The sequence below is a fragment of the Dipteris shenzhenensis genome, chromosome 3, assembly GCF_047967505.1.
Source record: "Dipteris shenzhenensis isolate YYH24624 ecotype China chromosome 3, Dip_SZ_1.0, whole genome shotgun sequence".
Taxonomy (NCBI): domain Eukaryota; kingdom Viridiplantae; phylum Streptophyta; class Polypodiopsida; order Gleicheniales; family Dipteridaceae; genus Dipteris; species Dipteris shenzhenensis.
In genome coordinates, this window is record NC_141598.1 from 28,677,464 (window position 1) to 28,700,686 (window position 23,223).

The following is a 23,223-nucleotide window of genomic DNA, read 5'->3' on the forward strand; positions in this document are numbered from 1 at the left end:
TTGGATCTGAAAAGGACCTTGAAATGAATGGATTGGGGAGGTATTAGTGGTCTAATGGAAACTCCTTGGTGGGGTCCCAAGGAGGCCTAGCTGCTTACCCACATGGGCGAAGCCCACAACTAGACCCACCACCTATCATCTTTACACATCACTATGGGAGCGGGCCACTCCTCCCCAAGTCTAAATTTCAAATTTCATTTAGATTGTTCATGATGAGTTGGAAAACCTTTTTTGGTTCCACCTTCTAAATTGTTTCGATCAACGAATTTGCTATGTATTTGCCAAATTTGATCTCACCACTTGTATCATTGGACTTCTAGAAGACTTTTCCTTGGGCAAGACAATCATCACATTGATGAGAGGTTGGCAAGAAACATTCATCCATCCATCAAATATAATGTAGCAAGTTATAGCCAAATCAACAATGATGGATTCCTTCACCCACTTCTTCAAATTCTCGTACACTACATCCAACATTGTAGTATGCATGGCATATTAGGAGGGCATCACATAGTTTTTACCATAGAGTTGACAATCCCAAGAAAAGGGGCACACTTTATACACCCTCTAAACTTTATTCTCTTTCTCAAAATTGGCCAAGCCCTAACGCACATTTGGCATTAGAGTTCATAATCCCAAGAACAAGCCCAAAAAAAAGGACATGCTCTTGTACTTGCGAAAAGGTGATAAGTTAAACATAAAAAAGTGTGCCATATACTTTCAAAAATTTTTAATAAAAAAAAGTGTGCCATATACCAATGGTAAATAAGTTATATTAGTAGTAGCAACCCTATGCTATTTATATCATTAATTAGCATTGATATAACTTATAATACATTACCAATAAACATGCATTTATTGGTAGGGTAATTATTATCAGATCACTGTAAAATCGGCATGATCATGAGTTTTTCTCATGTGATTATCAAGTGTGATCACCTGATCATGTCAACACATGATCATGACATGGAAAACACTAGTGTAGAGGTGCATGCTGATAGGGACTCATCAACATGCACATGGAAAAGACTCGTGTAGAGGTGCATATTTATAGGGATTCATCAAAGTAATGATACTATATCATTATATACAACTAAGGTCATTACTACAAAGAAATTGCCCCTCAATTGCCCTTTGAGTCAAGAAAAGCGCATTATCAAAGTTGAAATCATATGCTCAATTTAAAACAGGGCTAACCAAGGCTACATGTATTAAAAGACATGCTTTTCATATAAGAAATTGCAAATCATAGTCAAATTATTATCACATGGGACATATAATTATGCTACTTGAGAATGGTTAAGTTTTATATTATTATTTTCTTTCTCCTTCCCCGTCAATTATTTTTGTGGCTTACTACTTTGAGGAGGAAGGCTCTCTAAAGGAAGACAAGCCAACCTTCCTGAAGGTGAGAGGGGGCTCATCAATTCCCTCAAAAGGGCTGCACATGTTCTCTCAAAATCATGATAGAACAACGTGAACAAACTAGAATGTGCACACAAAACAACTACCAATCTCACATTTGGAAAACTATTTATGCGACTATAGATGTTTCACATGCCCCAAATGTAGGCCTTGAAGATGGGGAAGCACAAGTGGGTTATCCCTACTTGTAAGGCTCCTCAAGAGTACCCCTTAAGACTAAGAGGCATAAACCTAGCGATGTCCTAAGTATTTTGGGCTATCACTCATCGCTATAAGTATTTCTAGAAGGTACATCGAGGAATAACTTATGGCATCAGCATTGGCACTCTCAAGAAAGAAAAAACCACTAGCACTGAAACATTCAAGGCCCAAATCCTCTTTTAGATGCTTCTAAACTTTACCCCGATACTTCCTTACTTGGAAGGTTCCTCAAGAGTATCCCTTAAGAAGGCACATGCCTTCTTAACCACTACTTTTTGTTTTGTTTGAGAGCAAGCTTTTTGTATACAGACAAACTCCCACTAAACGCCCAACTACTTATGTCTTAGGTATTTTGGGGCTATTAGTCATAAATATAAATATTCCTAGAAGGTGCACCTTAGCTAGGAATAATGGCACTCAAACACTCAAGAGAAAATACTCTTTTAGATGCTTCCAAGGTATAGGCTAGTAAGATGGGCCTTTTCCTTGAATACTCACACCTTAAACTTCATGAGGTATTACCCAAAACGTATCCCTAATCAATCTACCCTATTAGACTCCAGAAGTGGAGGGTCTTGTAGTGACTTTGAATATTTCGTCACTTTATTTCAAGGTGATTCTTTTAGTAAAGATTCCACCACATGTTGCTTGCAATCATTCATGGTTGTTTGAAGTACACACTCTTAGGTACATCGCATTCATTACCAATCACATGTGCATGTAATCGAGATTTGGTTGGTCATTCGTTGGCAGTTCGCGTCTATTCTAAACTGCAACGTGAAATCTAAGGGGAGAACCCCCAAGATCATTGATCTAGAGGATTCCGCATTCTTGATTTGAAAATATTTACTCTTTGGTGGAACATGTTCCAATTACCACATGGGATTGCCCCTTAACTTATTAGAGGAAATTGGGTTGTTGAGGGGTGGGCAAGGGGATGCCTTGATTGGAAAATAATGCAACCACTACTTAGGATGCTTGATAACTCTATAGAGACAATTTAGAGAGTGGAAGGCTTGTGGTGCTGATGTGAGACATCTCTAGGCTGAGTCTCCAAATATATGGTGCCTTATGCAAGGCTCATGAGGACTTTTAAAGCTTAGCTCCCAGGGGAAAAGCAATGAGTGACACCAACATCCACCTTGAAGTATTACTCTACCTTTCTTATTTGAAGCTTGCTAGAATCGTAGATTCTCGCTCCTTTGAAGAGACTTGCTACTCGAGAATCGACATCGTTGATGCATCAACAACTAGAATTTCTGAAGACATCATGCTTTTCATATCAACATGTGTGGACGAGGTGCACACTAGAGGGAGTCTATGACTGGCGGCAAAGGCGTCTGGATGGAGAATGACTGTGTGGTGATCAGACAGGGCTTGGGGCGAGGGGTAGCGTTGGACAACTTTTCCCAGTTAGGAGACCAACGATTTTGTGCCAGGTGGAAGGATGCCCCTTTTGCAAGCCCATCATCGAGAGATTCTGACTAGATCGAAGTAACCTATAAACCAAGGTTGGGTTAGCCTAACTTCCGTCAACATCCCAGTGGTACCATGCAACTGAACACAAAATGCTCGCACGAATCGATCACACACAACGTATTGATTTTGACGGGAACAGCTGCGTAGCATCTGCCCTGGAAGATGGATTGAAGTAAAAGATTTGGAGGAAAACGCTGTTGCAGGGCAAAGTGCAGAACAATCGGAGTGAAGATTAGTTCTTGATTTGGATCCATTAGCAACGTGCATTTGGCGACAGGATTGCGCAAGAATCGTTGCGTAGGCGGTTAAGCATCGACGCACGTCATCTGGTAAAGCCGATGGAGGGTCAGATCATGTCGAGAGAGTGGAAGTATCGTTGTCGAGGGGGGTTAGGGGCGGTGGGCACACTTGACGTGAGAGCAATGAGATGAGATGCGGGGCAGAGATGGAGGAAGGGCGGTTAACCGCAAGAGGAGGCGGTGAGGGGAGGAAAAGTGCAAGGCGACGGCGGTTTTTGACGAATGCGTGAGGGGGACAAAGGATGGGTGAAGATAAGGGTGGCCACGGGGGGAGGGGGAAAGGCGAGTGTGTGATGAGAGGATTGGCGATGGCGGGGATGATGGCGTTGATGGGGATGATGATGCGAAGGGAGGCGCAGTCTTTTCTCGCACCGTTTCCGACGGCGATGTGGCGTCGCGTCTCTGGAGGTGAAGAAGAGAAGGATTGAGGAATTTGAGCAAGCAGAAGAGGAGCAGCTAATAGAGCGAGCAGCAGCCGCGAGGCGGGAGTTCGTCGTCTCTGTTGCTGCCGGGGATATCGCGATCGCAATTGCGACACGAAAATCTCCTGTTGGGTGTGGACGGATTCTGCGGGTAGCGACTCGCGAGCGAGGGGTAAACGTTCTTTCACTGGCAAAGATAACCTGCACCGACCTCGCCTAAATCAATCAACAATCAATCCATCCATCGATTGAATCATCCAGCCAGCGATGGCGATTCTGCTCGTCTGATCATCAGCAGCAAGATCAGAAGCAGCAAAGTCAGCAGCAGCAGCAAGATCAGACGCAGCAGCAGCAAGATCAGCAGCAGCACATCCACGCATGGGCTCCGAAGGACCCCCTTCCTCCGTCCTGCACATCACCGGCTTCAAGAAATTCCATGGCGTTGACGAAAATCCCACCGAGGTCATCGCTCTCGCCCTCAGAGATTACCTCCAGAAGAAGGGTTTGCCTCCCGGAATCAGACTCGGCAGCGTCACCGTCCTCGACACCGCGGGCGAGGGCGCCCTCGCTACCCTTCTCCAGCTGCTGGATTCTGCGCTTCCAACATCACCCAATACCCCTGACGAACGGATTATCTGGGTAAGGAAGGCTCTGCTAATCCCACTGCCGAGCCATGTTTGCAGTAGTCGTTAGTCGCATTGTTTTCTCGTTCACGGATGCGTGATGCGAATTCTGCAGCGCAGGATCGTTTCTTCAAAAGTTGATGTTGCGTGATGCGAATTCTGCAGCCAATTCGCGGCGAGATTGTTTCTTCAAAAGTTGATTTTCTTTTAATTCGACGTTAGTTCTAAGTGGTGCATCGGAAAGGTTTCGGTGCTTTTGGGTACTTAGCACGGCGTCTGGTAAAGTTCCGGTCTATTCGCACTTTTGGCTTGTGCACGTCCATTTGGAACAATGACCATGACTTTTGCCGTTTCATGAGACTATCCTGCGAGATCAAAACGATTGCCGTTCATAGTGAGGTTCATCGCAAGGCTACATAATTGCACGTCCTCCCTTGCGGATTTGCTCCAGCAGCAACTCCTCATCTCTTTCATCTGCGCTCCTTTGCACTCCTGTCCTTTTTCTTGTCCTCCATCCTCTTTAAATCTCATGTGTGAGTCAATCGCACTGGGTGTATGAATGCGAGGGAGCAGGCAGTGGGCAAGAAGCCACAGCGTGCAGAAAAGATGTAATCATCTAGGTCAACTATTTTAGCACCTAGTTAATGGTACTTTTGTATAAAAAAGATGAGATAATCTACTTCAGCACTTAATTGTTTGATTAGGCATCTGTGGTTAGATGCCCCTTGCCCCTATTTTTAAGCTGTTCAACATCGCGTGGCTTGCCTTCGATTCCGTTGTAGGGAGGTAGCCCCACATCCTACGAGTTGTCTCAGGATGTGATGATATTGTGACAAACTGTCTCTAACTAAATCAAAGTGTGAGTCTCATCAGTTGTGGCATGATAATTTGGAAGCAACCACACACAGCACTGCTGATGGAGTATTTTCTGTACACCCACTGATTTAGATTGGTAGGCTTACAATTGGATGATATGATGTTTCTTTTGACCAATGGAATCTGGCACTAAGCTAGGCATAGTTTCTGGCTATGGAGGCGTGACTGACTCGGTAACTTGTGCATAAATATAACAGCCTTGATGGCTTCTAGCAAATCTGGCAGCATTGGGTACATCATGCAAGACCCTGCAAGAGCATTGTGGTACCTGGTGGAGGTTTGCTTGATCCCAATTAATATATGTGCTAATGTCCTCTTGGCAGAGTCTTATATAAGCTTTGGTTATGGATGAAATGCCAAAGGACTTTCTGTAAATCTAGCTTTAGTTTTTGTTGAAGTAGGCTTAAGAATCTCATGAGTACATTGTGGGGGAGCTCTTTTGTTTGGGCACTGCATCCTAAGTTTCTCCAACTGGGAGAGCCATATCGCGTGATACAAATCCCTTCAGTTGTAAAACCAGTATTTGTCTTTGTGAATCTTGCATAATTCAAGCTAGGCCGAACTCTTCTTTAGCAGCAGTGATCTTTCCCGTGATTGGAACTAACATGGCCTGGGCTATAGGATTTAAGCTTTTTTCTGTCTCTAGTTGAAACTCTATTCCAATCTGAAGCAGAGGCAGTCCTGACTCTAGCTAGCTTAGTGAAGACTAGTTAGGAGGTTAGGCTAGGCAATCCTAGACTAGAGTAGAAATACCCAATGGAAACCAATGAGTGCAAAATAGGTAACAAGATGTACCTTTTGACTTGGGAAAGAATAAGTCATGGGCTGGATTCCCACAGTGGCATGCGATGTGCTGCACATGGACCGAGTTTTAGCTTGAGCAAGAGACTCAGGTGTACACAAGCCAGATGCGTATATACAAATGTGGGACAGCAAGGCCTTTTATAGTTTTAAGGCTGGCTGTAAAATTACAACTTAGAAGACGAAGTCTAACTCAGGAAATTATGGAAAGAAATAACCACTTTGAGATGATACCTCTTGTGTGAATTCCATAGGAGAAGGTGCTCAGCTGATACAACAGTTTCCACGGCCCATGGCATGTGAGCCCACTGCCCAGTTCATTAAATGCCGAAATCGGAAACCTGGAGGATGCCTTACAGTTATTAAGGGCGCAACAATGCAGGGCAAGAAGAGTGACCAAAAGCCATTCACTCCTTGATAGGTAGACCCTCTAAGGAATGGAAAGAACAAGGGGTCATGGAACCGGCGTCTAGCACCCATGTAATGGAAAGGGAAAAGGTCAAGTGGCCGAATATCACAAACTATAAGCTTGAAAAATACGTGGGTAGAATGGTTGATATAAATTCGGACATCATCGAAGCATGGCTTCACATATGGGACGAGGTGTAAGCCATTTACCGCTGATGGCTTGAACAATAGAATACAAATGGAAGCTAGAGATAAGTACGCAGAAACATTGGATGACGCAATAGGGATTGCATTTAAGTATGAGGATGCAAGGGTCAAACCAAGTGCGTTTCTATGTGGAACTCACTGCAGTTCCCGACGAATTCAACTTTCCAAAGGAAATTCATGCGAAAACAAACAATGCCTCAAGGTAGTAGTCAAGCCAAGCAAGCTAAGGTAATTGACAGTATTTCACAACCAAGTACCACTATAGGGGTCAAAAGAAAAGTATCTCCTATGGCAGTGCGGGATTGGTCGATGCTGTACACTAGATTTAGTTGAAAATGTAGAATATATACAAACCCATTTAGGGTTAGGGTTAGGGCATCTAACCCTTTCCTTTATAGCACTCTATTGGTTAGTGCCATGCATAATATTATCACATGATGTTGAGCATGATCTCTCAACACCTTCCCTCAAGATCAACATCATGAAGTAGGCCTTTCCTCAAGATGATCTCTCAACATATCTTGTGAAATTCAAGAATTCTTTGGCGTTGAATGCCAAGTGGATGGATGAAAACATGTTGTCTGACTGTCCACAGCTCTTGGATATTTACAAGGAAGCTTTTCAATTGAGGTTAACTGATTGGAAGCCAAGGGGATGTCAATCCCCATCCTCTTCTTCTAGTTGTGGGGTACTTTTTGTAGATTTATTCCATAGGTCAAAACTTTGTTCAACAAACCTTTGTTCTTCTTGCCAAGATTATAACCATCTCTTCTCACAGATGGTTTGTGAGACAGGGGTTTCACATCGATAGGATACCTCCTTTTCAGTACAGTTTGGATGCCCCTCCGGTACTCCCACCCACCATCCCGATCGGGCCACACACCAACCAGGTCATTCGAGAGGATCTCATGTAGCTACACACCTTTAGGACCTGGTTGGAGCCGAGGGAGCTTCCAGTGAAGCTGAGCTTCTATAGAGATCACTGTCTTCGTATTTTGGAGGAGGGATTCATCACGCCACCGGGGTACACTGAGCTTCACATGCCTCACTCACTACAGATCTCCATCGGATAGTTTCGGGTATCGTCACACCGCCTCCACATAGAGAGCGGCAGAGCAGAGGGGATTCCTAGGGAGCATCGCATATGCACATTGTGCGACTGCCAGGAGGTTGAGTCGGAGGAGCATTTTATTTTCAGGTGCCCAATGTACTACGAGATCCGAGGTCGCTACCACTGTCTCTTCAGAGACGGCTTCAGGCTCCTTTCCATATTCCTCGCCTATCCAGATCAGAGATGCCTAGCGGCCTTCATTCACGAGGGGGTCCGATACAGAGAGTACTTACTCAGGCGACAGGGCTTGGCCACACCACCAGACACCTCTCAGAGCAGGATCACAGAGTTTTTCCCATCGAATGATATCGATCGTCCAGTCACTAGATGTAGACGTGACAGAGACCCCGACCCGACGATCGTAGCACAGAGTTACAGGAAACGGGGAAACGGAAACGGGAAACGGAAACGGAAACGTTTTGGGATTTTTGAGAGGCGGTGAAACAGGGAAACGCCACGTCATCAAGGGGGTTTACAAAAGGGGGTTTAGAGTAATGCATACACACATTTAGAGTGCTCTACCTTCAAAAAAAGTGCACAATAAGCTATAGCTCTACCTAGTACCATTAATATTGATTGTAACTTTGAACTTTGGAGATTCAAGTTTCATTGTTCAACCAGTTACCAATCACACAATGCAAATTTCAATTACGCAAGGTGGGGTAATTTATAAATCCTATAACAAGTTACAAAATGGAAAAATGATTCATGATTCATGATATTTAAGAAACCAATCATGATTCATAAATTGTAATTCAGCTTTCAAAGCCCAAATGTCATAGTAACAAAAAGAAAGCTGAAACCCAAAAAAGGCTACATCGAGGATGATATCATATATGATCAAATAATAAGCTCATCCTCATCCTGAGACTCAACCTCTGCCTCCTCCTCCTCCTCCTCCTCATCATCATTCTCCTCTACTAACAAATCATCATCATCAGGTGAGTGGGCATCATCTGGGCTATGAAATCCAATATATTTGTCATGCGTATACTAAAATCTGAAAATTAAAATGAGTTAATATTACCTATCATGCTGTGCATCTGGCCATCCATACATGCCTTCCTTATTGCGATAATTGGCAAGCTGGTCTTTTATCCTTCGCCGTCCATCAGGAGTTGGCACCATCTTTTGAAGAGTGAGGTTCCAACCACGAACAACCTCTGCATCACTCTGTTGTGCACTTGCCTTGTGTTGAAACTCCGGGTCCAACACAAAGGCAGTTGCATGCATGGGAGAGTAATATTGATTCCATCTGCTCACAACCAACTCTTCCAATTCTCTCAACCTTTGGGGATCCTTTTCTATTTCTCTGATATTCTCAATCATCCGATCCATCCCCTCATACACCTTACCAAGAAAAGGCATATCTCCATCAACTCGGTTAAGCAGCTTCACAATAGGCACACATAGATCAACAATGTGAGATGCATCAGCCCAAAATTCATACTGCCTATGCACAAGAAGTCATAACAATAAATTCTAAGAGCCTGCCTAGAAGTGGGCCATGCATCCCACTCTGGGCTTGCCACAACTTGTTTCAGTGCAGGTCTCATTTCAAGGAGCCTGCGAAGCATCAAAAAGTTGTATGCACTCTGCATAATTCAAAAGCTCCTTGTTGGCAAATTTATGGTACAAAGCAAGAGAAAAATTATGTCGTGTGATGAAGTTAACCACCTTTTTTCCATTGTCAATAACATTCTTGACCCAATCCAATTTGTCAATGTCTTTCAATAAATTATTCAAGCAATGTGCTACACAAGCACTCCACTAGATATGAGGTTACTTTTGCTCCAATAATGCACCTGCTGCCTTATTGGTATTTTCCCCATCTGAAACAAGTTGCAAAACATTAGACGGCCCCACATATTCCACTGCATCTGCCCACATTTGCATCAATACAGGTGCTGTTTTTTGTTGCACTCCATACTCTATGGAGTGTATGTAGAGTGCAGATCCCCTACAATATGCAAGGATACCCTCTAGTGAGTGACTTCGCACATCACTCCATCCATCTGCAACCAAACTTACCCCATACTTTACCCATTTCTCTTTCACAGGTTCAATAGCTTGCTTAACTGCCACCACCTCATCCTCTAGAGGCTTGCCTCTCAAAGCATCAAATGTGGGAGGGGTATATGTGGATCCAAATGTTTTGATTTCTGACACCATCTCTTTGAAGTGGGGTGATCTAGCAACATTGAAGCTAATCCCATTGGAGTAAAAAAATCGGGCCACAGTTGCATCTACTTGTGCCTTCCTTTGCGGATGCCATGATGTGTAAAGACTGCCCTGCCTATGTGAAGTAGACCGAGATGTAGCAGGAATATTTGCAGGAGCTCCATGTGCACTCGCAGAAGAAGAAGCCGTAGTAGCAGAGGGAAGAGGACTCTGAAATGCAGTGGCCTGCTGAACACGTGCTGCATGAGCACCTGAAGAAGCTCCTACACCAGTGGAAGCCATTGTCTTTGCCCTTTTTGTAGTGGGCAATACTTCAACCTCTCTTTGCAACCTTTCTTTCTCTTGTGGTGAGATTACGGAGCATAGCCCAATCCCCCCATCCTTAATGCCAAGAAGATGACATTTGACCCTATCAGGGTTCCCTCCTCGCTCCAATCCACACCATCTGCATCTAAACTTGCGAGCTCCTCCTTTCTTGGAGTCATACTTGCCTACCAAATCAACTTGGCTCCACCAATAATCCGATTGGGTGAACTCCTTCTCTTGCTGAGGGACAACGCTTTGTGAAGCCATATCCATGAGCAAAAAGAGCACTTGTACAAGCTGCAATAGATCAAATTTGAAAGGGAAAAGCCAAGAATCAATGGTTGCAGCCAAAAAACAGCAAGATGTTTGAGGCAAGAGAAGCATAGAGAAAGGAAATGTGCTCACCAGTCACCAGTGACCAAAGCCGGGTGTCCAAAAGAGCAGCCACTCGTAGGGCTGGGACTCGGGACTCGGGAGAGAACCAGGCGGGCAAGAAATCGGGGGGGAGAGCAGTAGGCAAAAGGGAAAAAACACGCGACGGCGCGGGCGGTGTTTTTTTTTGGTTTTGCCCTCTTTTTAGGTCACGCCCGAAATGGCACCCGAAACGGCGTTTCAGATGTCGTTTCGACGTTTCTGATTCGTCGTTTCAGCCTGCGTTTCGGGTTTCGGGGCCGTTTCGCGTTTCGGGGGGTCTGGCACGGCTGAAACGGCGTTTCGGGTCTTTGTTGCACCGTTTCGGCGTTTCAGCGTAACTATGTCGTAGCATGACACACGAGGCATTGAGGAGACACCGATTACTCTAGGGGACCTCCCGTCATTGTTTAGACCTGGGGCACGCCCCATGGGAGTCACGGTGGCTCTGGTCTTGCGTCGAGCCTCCTCCAGGAGATCGAGACGCACGACCCCTCTTGACAGACGCCAGCGTCCCATCACCGGCTATGCACCAGCTAGGGCGACATGACATATGGAGGATTCCGCTCCCGCTCCAGTCTTTTTTCTTTTGATTGTCACACTCAGATGTATTTGATTATGTATGATCAGACTTAGGACTTAGCACGGGTGATGATGCTCGTTTAGTAGCTCCACCCTTACTGTGATTTGAATCAGGTTTTCTTTCAGTCTCATAGACCCATCGGTCTTCTGAAGACTAATAAAATTTCTTTTTTTCTTTTTCTTTCTCTCTCTCTTTCTTACCTTAACAATGGTTTGTGTGTGTGATATGAAGCTGATGCTTCTTAGGTACCCCCACGAGTATTTTATCTTGGTTCACCTCATGGTTTTTGTGTTTTCTTCATTGTCTCACCCCCTATTCCCCTCCCCTTCCTTGCTTGTCATGATGGTCTTCCCAAATTCCAATAGTACTTGGTATGTCATGGATGCTTTAGGAAGATCTAGCATGAAAAATTGCAAGGTGAACCTCACTTTATCTATTTTGGCCAATACACAATCAACAATTACCAAGGTGCTTTGGATGCCTTGAGCCACATCTTTGGAAGAAAATAAGAGTCCTCGCGTGGCTGAGATGGTGATCTCAAAGTGTAATACGAAGATGGAGGAGCATCCTAGGGCTGACGACTTACCTTCACTGTCACGAGCATCCACACGCGTGTGGCCATGCTAGCTAGTGCCAGCGCAGGCAACCAAGTCAACGGCCACGTAGACGTCCGTACAGCCATTCAGGCAGCCTTGCGCAATCAGCAATCAACACACAGTCAACAGGCAGTCAACACCACATCATCGCAGGTCAAAGAACACAGAGTTGAGTTTTTGGTCAAAAGTCAACGCGCTGACTTTTTTAGTCTACGTTGACTTTTTTGATCGACCTTGTCAACGGTAGGCGTTGACCAGCTGACCAGGTCAACGGTCGGCATTGACCAAGTCGGCCAGGCTGACCTATCAGCCTATAAAAGGGAAGCCTTTGGCCCTCATTCTTCATCCACTCCTCGGGTCTTCAAGCCTTCAGAGCAGCAGAGTCAGGCCTCCCCGCAGCAGACTAGTAGGGTAGCCTCAGCCTTTTCAGGGATCTAGTGAGGATTCACCTCCTCTAGGTAGTCTAGTCTTCTAGTTTTGCAGTGAGGGTTTCAATCCCTCCATACAGTTGTATTCAGCCCTTTGGGCATTCATTATTCAGTTGTATCTATTTCCTCTTTGGAGGTCCACTACATTCTCTCCCTCTGATTCTCTCACTCACATCAACAGCTCACTTTGTGTATTGAGTGCATCATTTTGCAGTTGCAGTTAGTATTGAGCAGGAGAGAGAGCGAGGATAGTCTATCTCGCGCTACATTGGTGTCAGAGCTTCAGTTTTCTTTCCTGAGCGTCAGTTTAGGGGCAGCTCTATTCGTTTATGGTCCAAACAAGATCCGGCAAGGATACCATGAGCACTAGTGAGCAGTCCAACACCGGGGGGGGTGAGGGTTCAGTGCCTCAACTGCCACCACCCCCACCACCCCCACCACAGAATCCTGCGAACACTTCCATGTCTGCCATGACAACCATGTTGCAGGCTATGATGCAGATGCAGCAGCAACAGTCCGAGGCTCTCTTTATCCGCATGACCCAGCTTCAGAAGATGTGGGAAGATCGTGAGTAGGCCACCAGAGAGCGTGAAAGGCTAGCTCGGGAGGCCAAAGAAGAACATGATCGGGAGGCAAAAGAAGAACGCGATCGGGAAGCCGAAAGGGGAGCTCGGGAAACAAAAGACGAACGCGATCGACAGCCTTGAGAAGTCAAGGAACTCTGGGACCGCGAGGCTTAGGAGGCCAAGGAGCTCCGAGAACGTACTGCTCGAGAAGAGAAGGAAGAACGGGATCGGCAGCTTCTCATTTCTCTACTTCGACCAGAGGGGGGAGAAAAGGAGAGACTTCCATCTCCAGCCAAGCCTTCTTTTCTGGGGAAGCTCAACTTCACACAGTACGGTGGTAAGCACAAACCCTTAGTGTTGACTTCATGGCTCAATCAGTTCGAAAGTTATTTTTCAGTGATGCCTACGAAGGACAACGAGCGGTGAATCCTAGCATCCATGCACCTCACAGGTGAGGCGGTCACCTGGTGGCTCAAGTGGCAAAAGGACCACTATGATGTAGACGAGGAGACACCTCTCTACAGCTGGATGGAATTTGTGAAAGATCTTTGATCACGGTTTCTGCCACTGCAGTACTTGGACAGGCTCCAGAGTTAGTTCTACGAGCTACGCCAGGGAGACACTGAGACGGTGAATCATTATGCCAATAAGTTCACTCAGGTGTTTATACAGTTGCAGTTGGAGGACAGTCAAAAGCTGAGCAGATTTCTCCATGGCTGCGTATAGACATCCAGTGGTATGTCAGAACTTTCAAGCCACAGAATTATGAGTGTGCATATGAGCTTGCTCAGAATTTTGAGCTCATGCACAAGGGTCAAGGATCCAAGTAGGTCAACAGTAAAAAGTCCCATGATTTCACACCAGGTGATGGTGGGAATGGGCATCTGGGTGGCGAAGGATAGCAATGGCTATGGCGGGTACTTGGATACAGCGACACGAGCACTCTATGCCAAGGAGAACTAATGCTCTTATTGTCATGTGCTGGGCCATAATAAGAAAGATTGCCCGCATTTCCAGAAGCTTCTAACAGCATGAGCCACGTCAAGTGGTTCAACAACAGTTTCAACAACCTCAATAGTCATTTAGGAGCTTGATGAACAACAGACTACAGGGACAACCTCAGTAGTCATCCAGAAGCTTGAAGCTCAGCAGCAAGAGGAGCCTCGTCGGTTTCCCAATATGTTCCAGTTTTATGGACAGGTCGGTGGTCAGAAGGTCCTTATCCTAGCAGACTCAGAACAGCATGAGCCACGTCAAGTGGTTCAACAACAGTTTCAACAACCTCAATAGTCATTTAGGAGCTTGATGAACAACAGACTACAGGGACAACCTCAGTAGTCATCCAGAAGCTTGAAGCTCAGCAGCAAGAGGAGCCTCGTCAGTTTTCCAATATGTTCCAGTTTTATGGACAGGTCGGTGGTCAGAAGGTCCTTATCCTAGCAGACTCAGGCAGTTTCGACCAAGCTGCTCAAAAGGCTCAGTTGCCTCTTATGCCAACGGAACCAATGACCTTGAATGGCGCATTTCCAAGGCAGCAGATGTAGGTAGCTTCAGCCACTCTGAAGATCTCAGGGTGGGTACACCGTCGACCACTCAGGGTCACACCTACTCAGGCAGTGGATGACATCTTGGGAGACGATGGTGGCACCAGTTCGAAGTCCGACCAGATTATCAGCACCAAGGCTTGGATGTTAAAATCCCAGGCCATGGGTCCAAGTTCATCTATTGGAGCAAGGGTGTTCCACCTCGACCTTTGATATGAGTCATTCAAGGGGTTCGAGGCTGGCGCCAACAAGACACTATATTACAGCAGGATACAGTGTTACAGCAGGATATAGTATTACAGGAGGCAACATGGTTACACCAAGACTAGGATGCCTCTCTCAAACCTAGTATTCCTCCGTCCCTATCACCTATATGCACCGAGGAAAACCACAGGGAGCATCATACTGGAATATTAACCCACAACAAATATCCATACTAGAAGTTAGCACCAAATCTAGGCATTCAGTACTTGCAGATCAGGATTCATGAGTTCAGCAACCATTTTCGGATTCAAGAACCAGGCATTCGGATCAGGATTTATCATCCAGGTATACCACAGATAGTCACCTCCTTCAGCATGATGGGAAGCCTCTTTCGTACCCTAGTTCGAGTTTCAACAGAAGGGGATGTCACGAGCATCCACACGCCCGTGGCCATGCTAGCTAGTGCCAGCGCAGGCAACCAAGTCAACGGCCACATAGACGTCCGTACAGGCATTTAGGCAGCCCTGTGCAATCAGCAATCAGCACATAGTCAACATGCAGTCAACACCACGTCATCGCAGGTCAAAGAACGCAGAGTTGACTTTTTGTTTGAGATCCGGAAAGGACACACAATCAAGTGCCATGGAAGGGTTAGGAAAAGATTTCAACCTTGAAGACTTTGAAGAGGAGAAAGACTACCAACAAGATACGCTTCTGCCAAGTGCTCAAGAAGTGATGGCGAACCTTCTAAAGCAAAATCGGGTCCTCCTGTAGCAACTTTAGGAAAATTTATCCCAGCTAGAAGAAAGAAAAAGACAGCTGGACCAGACAAAACAACGTTTGGAGGAAAAAGAAGTAGAAAAGCCGCTGGAAGAAAGAGGAACCACAGATTTTGAAAAACTGCTCTTGTTGATGTGTGAGGAAGGCAAAAATGAGGAGGAACTGCGACGCACAGAGCTCGCCCAGGCAGAGAGGCAACAAAAGCTAGATCGAGAGGCGATGCTTCTCCAACACAAACATATGTTAGCCGCTATGCAGGCAAGTTTGAGTGCAGCAGCTGTCATCGCCACAGCTTCGTCATCGACAAAGGTAACACCACTCACTCGGTCCACTCTAAATTTTGTTTAAGTATGATGGTAAGTGATACGTGGCGATCGGAGCATACTAGTGCCGTGATACGTGGCAATCGGAGCATACCAGGGATTCCGTTAATCTCTCATATTCAAGCAGGTCGCGCTGCCTGCAAGGGTGCCATGTGTACACTTGTCTACGTCTAGTGCCAAATCACTGCAGTTCAAGTTGCTCCTCCGATGGGGCAAGCAATGTTGGATCTACTCCAAGATTTCCAAGACATCATGCTCCGACAAGTTTCCTATGCCTTGCATCGAGTACATCTTGGAACGACTCAATGGTGCAAATTTTTTCTCAAAGATTGATCTCAAGAGTGGCTACCATCAAGTCCGGAGTTTTGAAGCTGACATCCCAAAGACAGCTTTTCGAATAGAGCGAGCTCATTACGAGTTCGTCATCATGCCCTTTGGTGTGAAGAATGCACCACCAACATTCAACAAGATGATGTCACGGGTATTTGCAGAGTATATTAGAAAGTGCATGCTCATCTTTCTCGATGATATCCTTATCTTTTCCGCTACAGCCGAGTAGCATATTAAGGATGTGTGATGTGCCCTAGAGTTATTATGTGATAACCAGCTATACCTCACGCAAAGAAAAGTGAATTCGGCTTGCTGGAAATTCAGTATTTGGGCTACGTTATTAGTACTCAAGGGATTCGATTGGACCGAGAGAAGATTCAAGCTATCATAAGTTGGACTGTCCCCACAACGGCTCAGGAGATCCGATCCTTTGTGGGTTTGTGTCAAGCATACAGCTCACACATGGATGGTTTCTCGACACACACAGCCCCTCTTAAAGATTTACTCAAGGGGGTAAAGACACGCAGACAAAAAGTTCAAGTCATAGGCAAAGCTTTGCAGGCCTTCCATAACTTGAACGACTGGCCACGATAGCACCAGTTACGAAGATCGCCGCCTCTTGGGAGGATCCATTTTTGGTAATCACAGACGCTAGCAATGTCACCATCGGGGCAATTTTACAGCAAGAAGATAGGCGCCTGGCATATTATAGCAAAAAGCTTAATGATGCCGAAAAGAACTATTCAGTTTATGATAGAGAGCTTCTTGGTGTCATCCAGACATTAAAACATTGAAAGCCATTCCTACACGGACGGACTTATACGGTTAAGACAGATCACCAAGCCCTAAAGTGGCTTCAGACAATGCCGAAGCTCTCAGTCGGAAAGGTTTTATCCAGACCATTGAGCAGGCCACTGTGCTTGAAATCAAAGGAAAGGATCTTGATAGCATGAAGGTACAGTACGTGGAGTCAGTAGAGTTTGGCACACAGTTCCAGTTAGCCACGACGCTTGCTCCAGGCTATTACTCATTAGAGGACGGTTGGCTTTTCTATAAGAAAAGATTATGTGTACTCAAAGACAAACGGCATTTGCTTGTTCATGATGCCCATGACGCCCTTATCGGTGGTCACAGAGGTATCAACGGGGACTTTGGAGAAGTTAGAGCGCTATTTCTATTGGCCAAAGATGCGGAAGGACGTATATGGCTATGTTCAGAATTGTCAGATATGCTAAAAGATCAAAGCTTCCCACAAGAAAGCAGCATGCTTACTTATGCCATTGCCAAACCCCGACGGTTCTTTTTAGGACATAGGTATGGATTTTGTGGGGCCACTTCCAGCATCCGTAGGTACGCGTAATACTCAATGTCTTACTATTGTTAGTTGCTTTAGTAAATATTGTATGCTTATTCTCTGCAAACAAACAACCACCGCTAAAGATGTAGCTCATTTGTTTATCAAGTATTGGTATCCCATTGGAGGGTTGCGACATGGACTCTAAGTTTACGTCTAACTTTTGGCGAGCCTTGTTTGATACTTTTGATACTAAGCTGCAGATGTCCAGCACTTTCCATCCGTAATCGAACAGCGAGATGAAAAAGTATATTGGTATGGCGTTTGATATTTTGAAAGCATATTGTCATGATGCTGAGGGAAAGTGGAAGTAGTTTCTTTCACTTGTGCAGGCCATTCTGAACGATACCTATTCTTCGAGTATTGGTCGAACACCTTATGAAGCGGCGTTTTGATGGCGGTTTACATCACTCCTCACCCGGATGGTATCTCCATCTCTTGAAGCCAACAAAACCACTGAATCAATGGCAGAGATTACGAAGTCTGTGAAAAACTGCATCGCCAAAGCTTAAGCATCGTATACATGCCAGGCTAACAAATCCAGACGATATGTCCAGTATAAAGAGGGGCAATGGGTGTATTTACGCATTATCAAGCAAAGATTGAAGCAAGTGGGCAAGCGATGCCCTAAGCTGTCCTTCAGGAGCTTCGGACCATTCCCTATTATTCAAAAGATCAACGACGTCCCAATGAAGTTACGCCTTCTAGACAGTTGGACTATGCACAATGTGTTTCATGTAGAAGCCATATTTTGGACCTTCTCTTTCAGAGATTTTCGATGAGCAACAACCTGAAGTTCTTGATGAAGCCGAAGTTTTGCAGCTAGAACAAATCCTTCAAGCATGGGTTAGGACGCAGGATCCAGGAGTTTTACACCAAGTTCCGTGATCGAGGTACCCATGAAGTAGTGTGGCTGGATGAAGATTTTTTCCAGGAGTTCCCTCAGATATTGGCAAACTACTTGGAAGCAATGAACCTACCGCCAAGTTAAGAAGGAGGGAATGCCACATGCACCCCTGCACTTGGGTGCAAAGTGACACACTGGCTATATCGACAAGTGCATAATAGTTTCCTAATAGGAGATTTTGTCGTATGATGTGACCCCTTTGTGAGCCCTTGTCTAGGGATAGTCATGCACAAGATACGTAAGTCAGTGTCTCAGCCTTAGGTCAAGTCGGAAGATCAGTCCTTGTTTACTAGTACCCACTGGAGAACCGTAGGGTAGTGTTTTCGTCTTAGGTTTAGGGATAGGTTTAGGTCCTGTTACAATTATTATTATATTCTAGGCAGTGGCCAATGTAATGTAATAAGTGGGTTAGGGGCACTTTTTCCTCTTAGAGGTTTTTCCCCCTAACCATGGTCTAATCTCTAACTATGGTTAGTGATTAGATAGGGTTTTGTCACTTAGACAAAACCCTCATCTCTTTTATTGTACTTGACTTCAGTTCAGTACACTTTGGGGAGTGAACTATGTTCAGCTCACTTTCTCCATTTTGCTCACTCTTGCTCTTGCTTCCTGTTTTTCTCACATTTGGTATCAGATCAGCTCTCCCTTCTCGGACCTACTCCTTGCTTCCACATTTGCTCTCCTCTTCCTGCTCCCAACTCTCGTCCGTACAGATCCCGCATGTCAGCTTAGTCCGTACGGTTTCGGCGTACAACGCCTGTACTTGCTCCACCGCCAAGATCACCGTACAAGCGCTATATGCTGTACCAAACGCGCCGTGCACAGTCATCGTTAGCTCGTTCGTATAAGAGTATGGCTGACCGTATTGTTCAGTACACTACTTCGTACATCTGTTGTCAACACACTGCCAGTTCCGCCGTACAGCCATCCGTACACCGTACGGATTTCGTCGCACAATCATTCATACACTGTATGTATTCCGTACATTGACAGTTTTGTACTGTTAGCTCGGTGTAGGATGATAGTGTCCGTACACTTTTGTTGTAGGGCCTTCTGTGCAGGTTTTATTCCTGTAGGTACACCAGCAGTTGGTTTTTTGGCAGGCATTATATGCAGATAGCCATTGTTTGGCTTAGATCTTGCAGAGCATTTGGGGCATTCTGTATCTGTGGGCAGACATTGCAGTTGGTTTGCAGGTTGTCCTAAAAATTTGGGGCTTTTGAGTGCAATTTGTGCAACATTTGGTGCTTTTAGATCATTTGCCCTCTTTTGTATGCAATTTCCCACAAGAAATTGGGGCTTTTGCAATTAGGTTGCAATTTTGCAGGTAAAAGAGCATTTTGGAAGTTTGCAAGCAGTTTTGGACTCAGTTCGAGTCAATTTGCAGACTTTCGCCACATTTTGCAGATTCTATTTGCAGATTTTTGGGCATTTAGCAGAGCATTGAGGTGCATTCTGAGCCTTGGATAGGCTGACAGTATTTGTCATTGTGAGCAGATTTTCTTTGGCAGATTTTACTTGTGCATTGTGCATTTTGCATCCCAGAAAGGGATTTAACTTGGTGAGTTTGCTGTGTTTTTTGAGTTTATCTGGCAAAAATGGCTAAGAACAACCCCAATGAGGTGTTCGGAGTTCTCACACAGGAGGATAAGTTGGATGGCACCAACAACTCCTTGTGGAGTTTCATGGTTCGCAATATCTTGGTTGGTAGACATCTTTGGGATTATGTCAATGGAGATGAAGCAAGACCAGATACAGTGGCCACACCTGTCACTCCTACAACTGGAGGCAGGGGTAGAGGTCAAAATGCAGCACAAGTAGTTGGAGCTGTGGCTCCAGGAGCTCCCACAGCAGCGCAGAAAAGATGGGACTCTAGAGATGCACAAGCTCTTTCAGTAATTTCTCTCTCTGTCAAGAGGCTCATTATACCTCACATTCGGTCATGCAAGACATCAAAGGCAGCTTGTGAGATACTAGAGAGTATGTTTACAGCAAGAAATGATGCCAGAGTTTCCTTTCTCATACGCATATGGATGAGGGAGATTCCATAAATTCTCACCTCACAAAGCTTCAGGATTTGAGAGAACAATTGCTGAATATTGATGGAGTCATTCTGGATTCAGAGATGATTACCACCACTCTGAATTCTCTTCCTGAGTCCTATCTTGGTTTCCACACCTCGCTGAATTTGTCATTGAAGGGGGGCAGCAATCCTCTCTCCTTTCACGAGTTGGTAGGACTTCTGTTGCAGGAGGAGCAGACACGAAGAAATATGGCAATCCGGGCTGGCGAGAATGCCATGCTTTCCAAGTTCAAGCCCAAGGGAAAAGGGCAACAAAAGCAACATGCCAATCAGCCCTCACATCAGAATAAAGCTGATTCAGGACAGCCCTCTTATAAGGCTAAGGGTGATGCAGATAAGCAGAAAAAGAAGGGCATTTGTCACTATTGCAAGAAGCCAGGTCATTATATTGGAGAATGCAAGAAGCGCATGGCTAAAGAGAAGAAAAGGGATTCAGGTATGGCTGTGTCAGATGCATCAGCTCCTCATTCTCATGATGGGGGAGATGTTGCAGCCAACTTTGTGGAAGAGCATTATGCCTTTTTGACTTGCACTTCAGATTTTTCAGTGGGTAGTTCAGATGCTACAACCACTAATGATGATGATCCCTATGCTTTCTTGACTTGTAGTTATGATTCTTCAAAGGATGCATGCTCTCTCAGTGTCAATAAAGCACATCACTTCCAAGAAGAGTCTTTTTGCATCTCTACATCCTCCACCTACCAAAAAGAAGGTGACTTGTGCAAATAATTCTTCTTATTCAGTGTGTGGAGTGGGAGAGATTATTCTCACATCTATTGATGGCACATATTTTAGAATTTCAGATGTACTCTATGTGCCAGGCATAAAGAAGAATTTTTTTTCAGTGTCCTCTCTTAATAGAGGAGGATTTCAGGTTGTATTTGACGATGGTAAGTGCGCAATAAGAGACAAAGAGAATGACTATGCTTTGATGTTGTTTGGCACTTTGTGTCTTTTTCAGCTTGATTTATATGAAAAAAGATCCGATCTTGCATTATTAGTGAGCACTTCCACTGTTGCGATGCAGAATGCGGAGTTATGGCATGCCAGGTATGGGCACATGAGCTATGGCAGCTTAATGACACTTCAGAGGCATGATATGGTTGATGCATTGCCTTCTTTAGAGTCACCTCCTCCTCATGCATGTGAGGGTTGCATCCTTGGCAAGATACATAGACTTCCTTTCAAGAAGGATGGTGCAGTGAAAGCTACACGCAAATTACAGCTTATTCAGACCTTATTCAGACTCCAGAGTGATGTTTGCGGTCCCATGAGGACACCTGCTTTTGGGGGTTATCTTTATTATGCTACATTCATAGATGACTTCACCAACTACATTTGGGTCTATGGTCTCAAGGCAAAATCGGAAGTGTTTATGCATTTCAAACACTTTGTGGCTATGGTTGAGAATGAGAGAGAACTCAAGGTGCAGACACTTCGCACAGATCGAGGGGGGGAGTATATGTCTCATGAGTTTGAGGCATTCTGTGAGTAGGGGAGCAAGAGAGTAGGAGAGTAAGAGCTGAAAGCAATAGTTGCAATAGAAGAGTGTGTTACAACTGAAGAGTGGGATAGGTTCTGTCTAAGTGACAAAACCTTATCCTTCACTAACCGTAGTTAGTGAACTAACTGTGGTTAGGGAAAAAAACCTCTAAAATGAGGGAAAAGTGCCCCTAACATACTTATTACATTACATTGGTCACTGCTAAATTATAACAATAATTCTAACACCCCCCTGCAGTGCCAATGTCATGTACAAGGAAATGATCAATCACCAAAAGGAGAAGTTCAGGGCACTGTGAAATGCCTCAAACTTTTCACGTGGAAGTGCTTTGGTGAAAATGTCTGCAACATTGTCATGTGTTGACACATAGATCATACTGATCTCTCGTGCATGCAACTTCTCTCTGACGTAGTGATAGTGAACCTCAATGTGCTTCGTGCGAGCATGAAACACAGGATTCTTTGCCACTGCAATAGCACTCTGACTATCAGTGAGAATTGGAGAAGGACCCTCCAATGAAAGATGAAGATCAGCAAATAAACGATGCAGCCAAACACATTCAATTGTCGCTGTGAAAGCTGCCCTGTACTCAGCTTCACATGAGGAGGTAGCCACTGTAGACTGTTTCTTGCTTAACCAAGAAATACAAGCTTTGCCCAAAAAGAAACAATTGCCACTTGTGGATTGCCTAGTGTTATAGTCTCCAGCCCAATCTGAGTCACTGTAGGCATGCATCTGCAAGTCCCCCCCCTGAAAACATCAAGCCAAAAGACTTTGTACCTTGCAAGTAACGGAAGATGCGTTTTACAGCCTGCCAATGCATAGTCTTTGGGCTGTGCATATATCTGCTCACCTGAGAAACTGCAAACTGAATATCAGGTCGTGTATTGCAGAGATAAATGAGGCATCCAACAGCCTGACTGTAGAGTGTGACATCAATTGATTCACCTGCATCATGCATTGTAAGCTTCAGCCCCGGCTCCATGGGAGTAGCTATGGGCTTACAATCCTGCATGTTGAATCTGTCCAAGAGTTTCTGCACATACTTGGATTGAGACATAACGATGCCACTTTTCTCTTGAGTAAACTGGATCCCCAAATAAAAGTGTAGCAGCCCCAAATCTGACATGTCAAAAGTGGTCTGCAATTCAGCTTTAAAATCTGCAATATTATCCTCATTTGACCCTGTGAGTGGTAAGTCATCTACATAAAGAATGATGACTAAAATATCCCCCCCCATCCTTCTTGATGTAGAGGGTGCTCTCAGTTGG

General features: G+C 45.0%; 1 protein-coding gene across 1 annotated transcript in view; it reads left to right on the forward strand.

Annotated features, from left to right (window-relative positions):
* Positions 1 to 3,674: 3,674 nt before the first annotated feature.
* The window catches only part of LOC147903615 (Peptidase C15, pyroglutamyl peptidase I-like protein), a 43,850-nt gene continuing 24,301 nt past the window's right edge, over positions 3,675 to 23,223 (forward strand). The window contains exon 1 of the mRNA XM_087400189.1: positions 3,675 to 4,465. Within this exon, the coding sequence (XP_087256315.1) occupies positions 4,205 to 4,465 (261 nt within the window). The 5' untranslated portion in view covers positions 3,675 to 4,204. The remainder of the gene's footprint in view (positions 4,466 to 23,223) is intronic.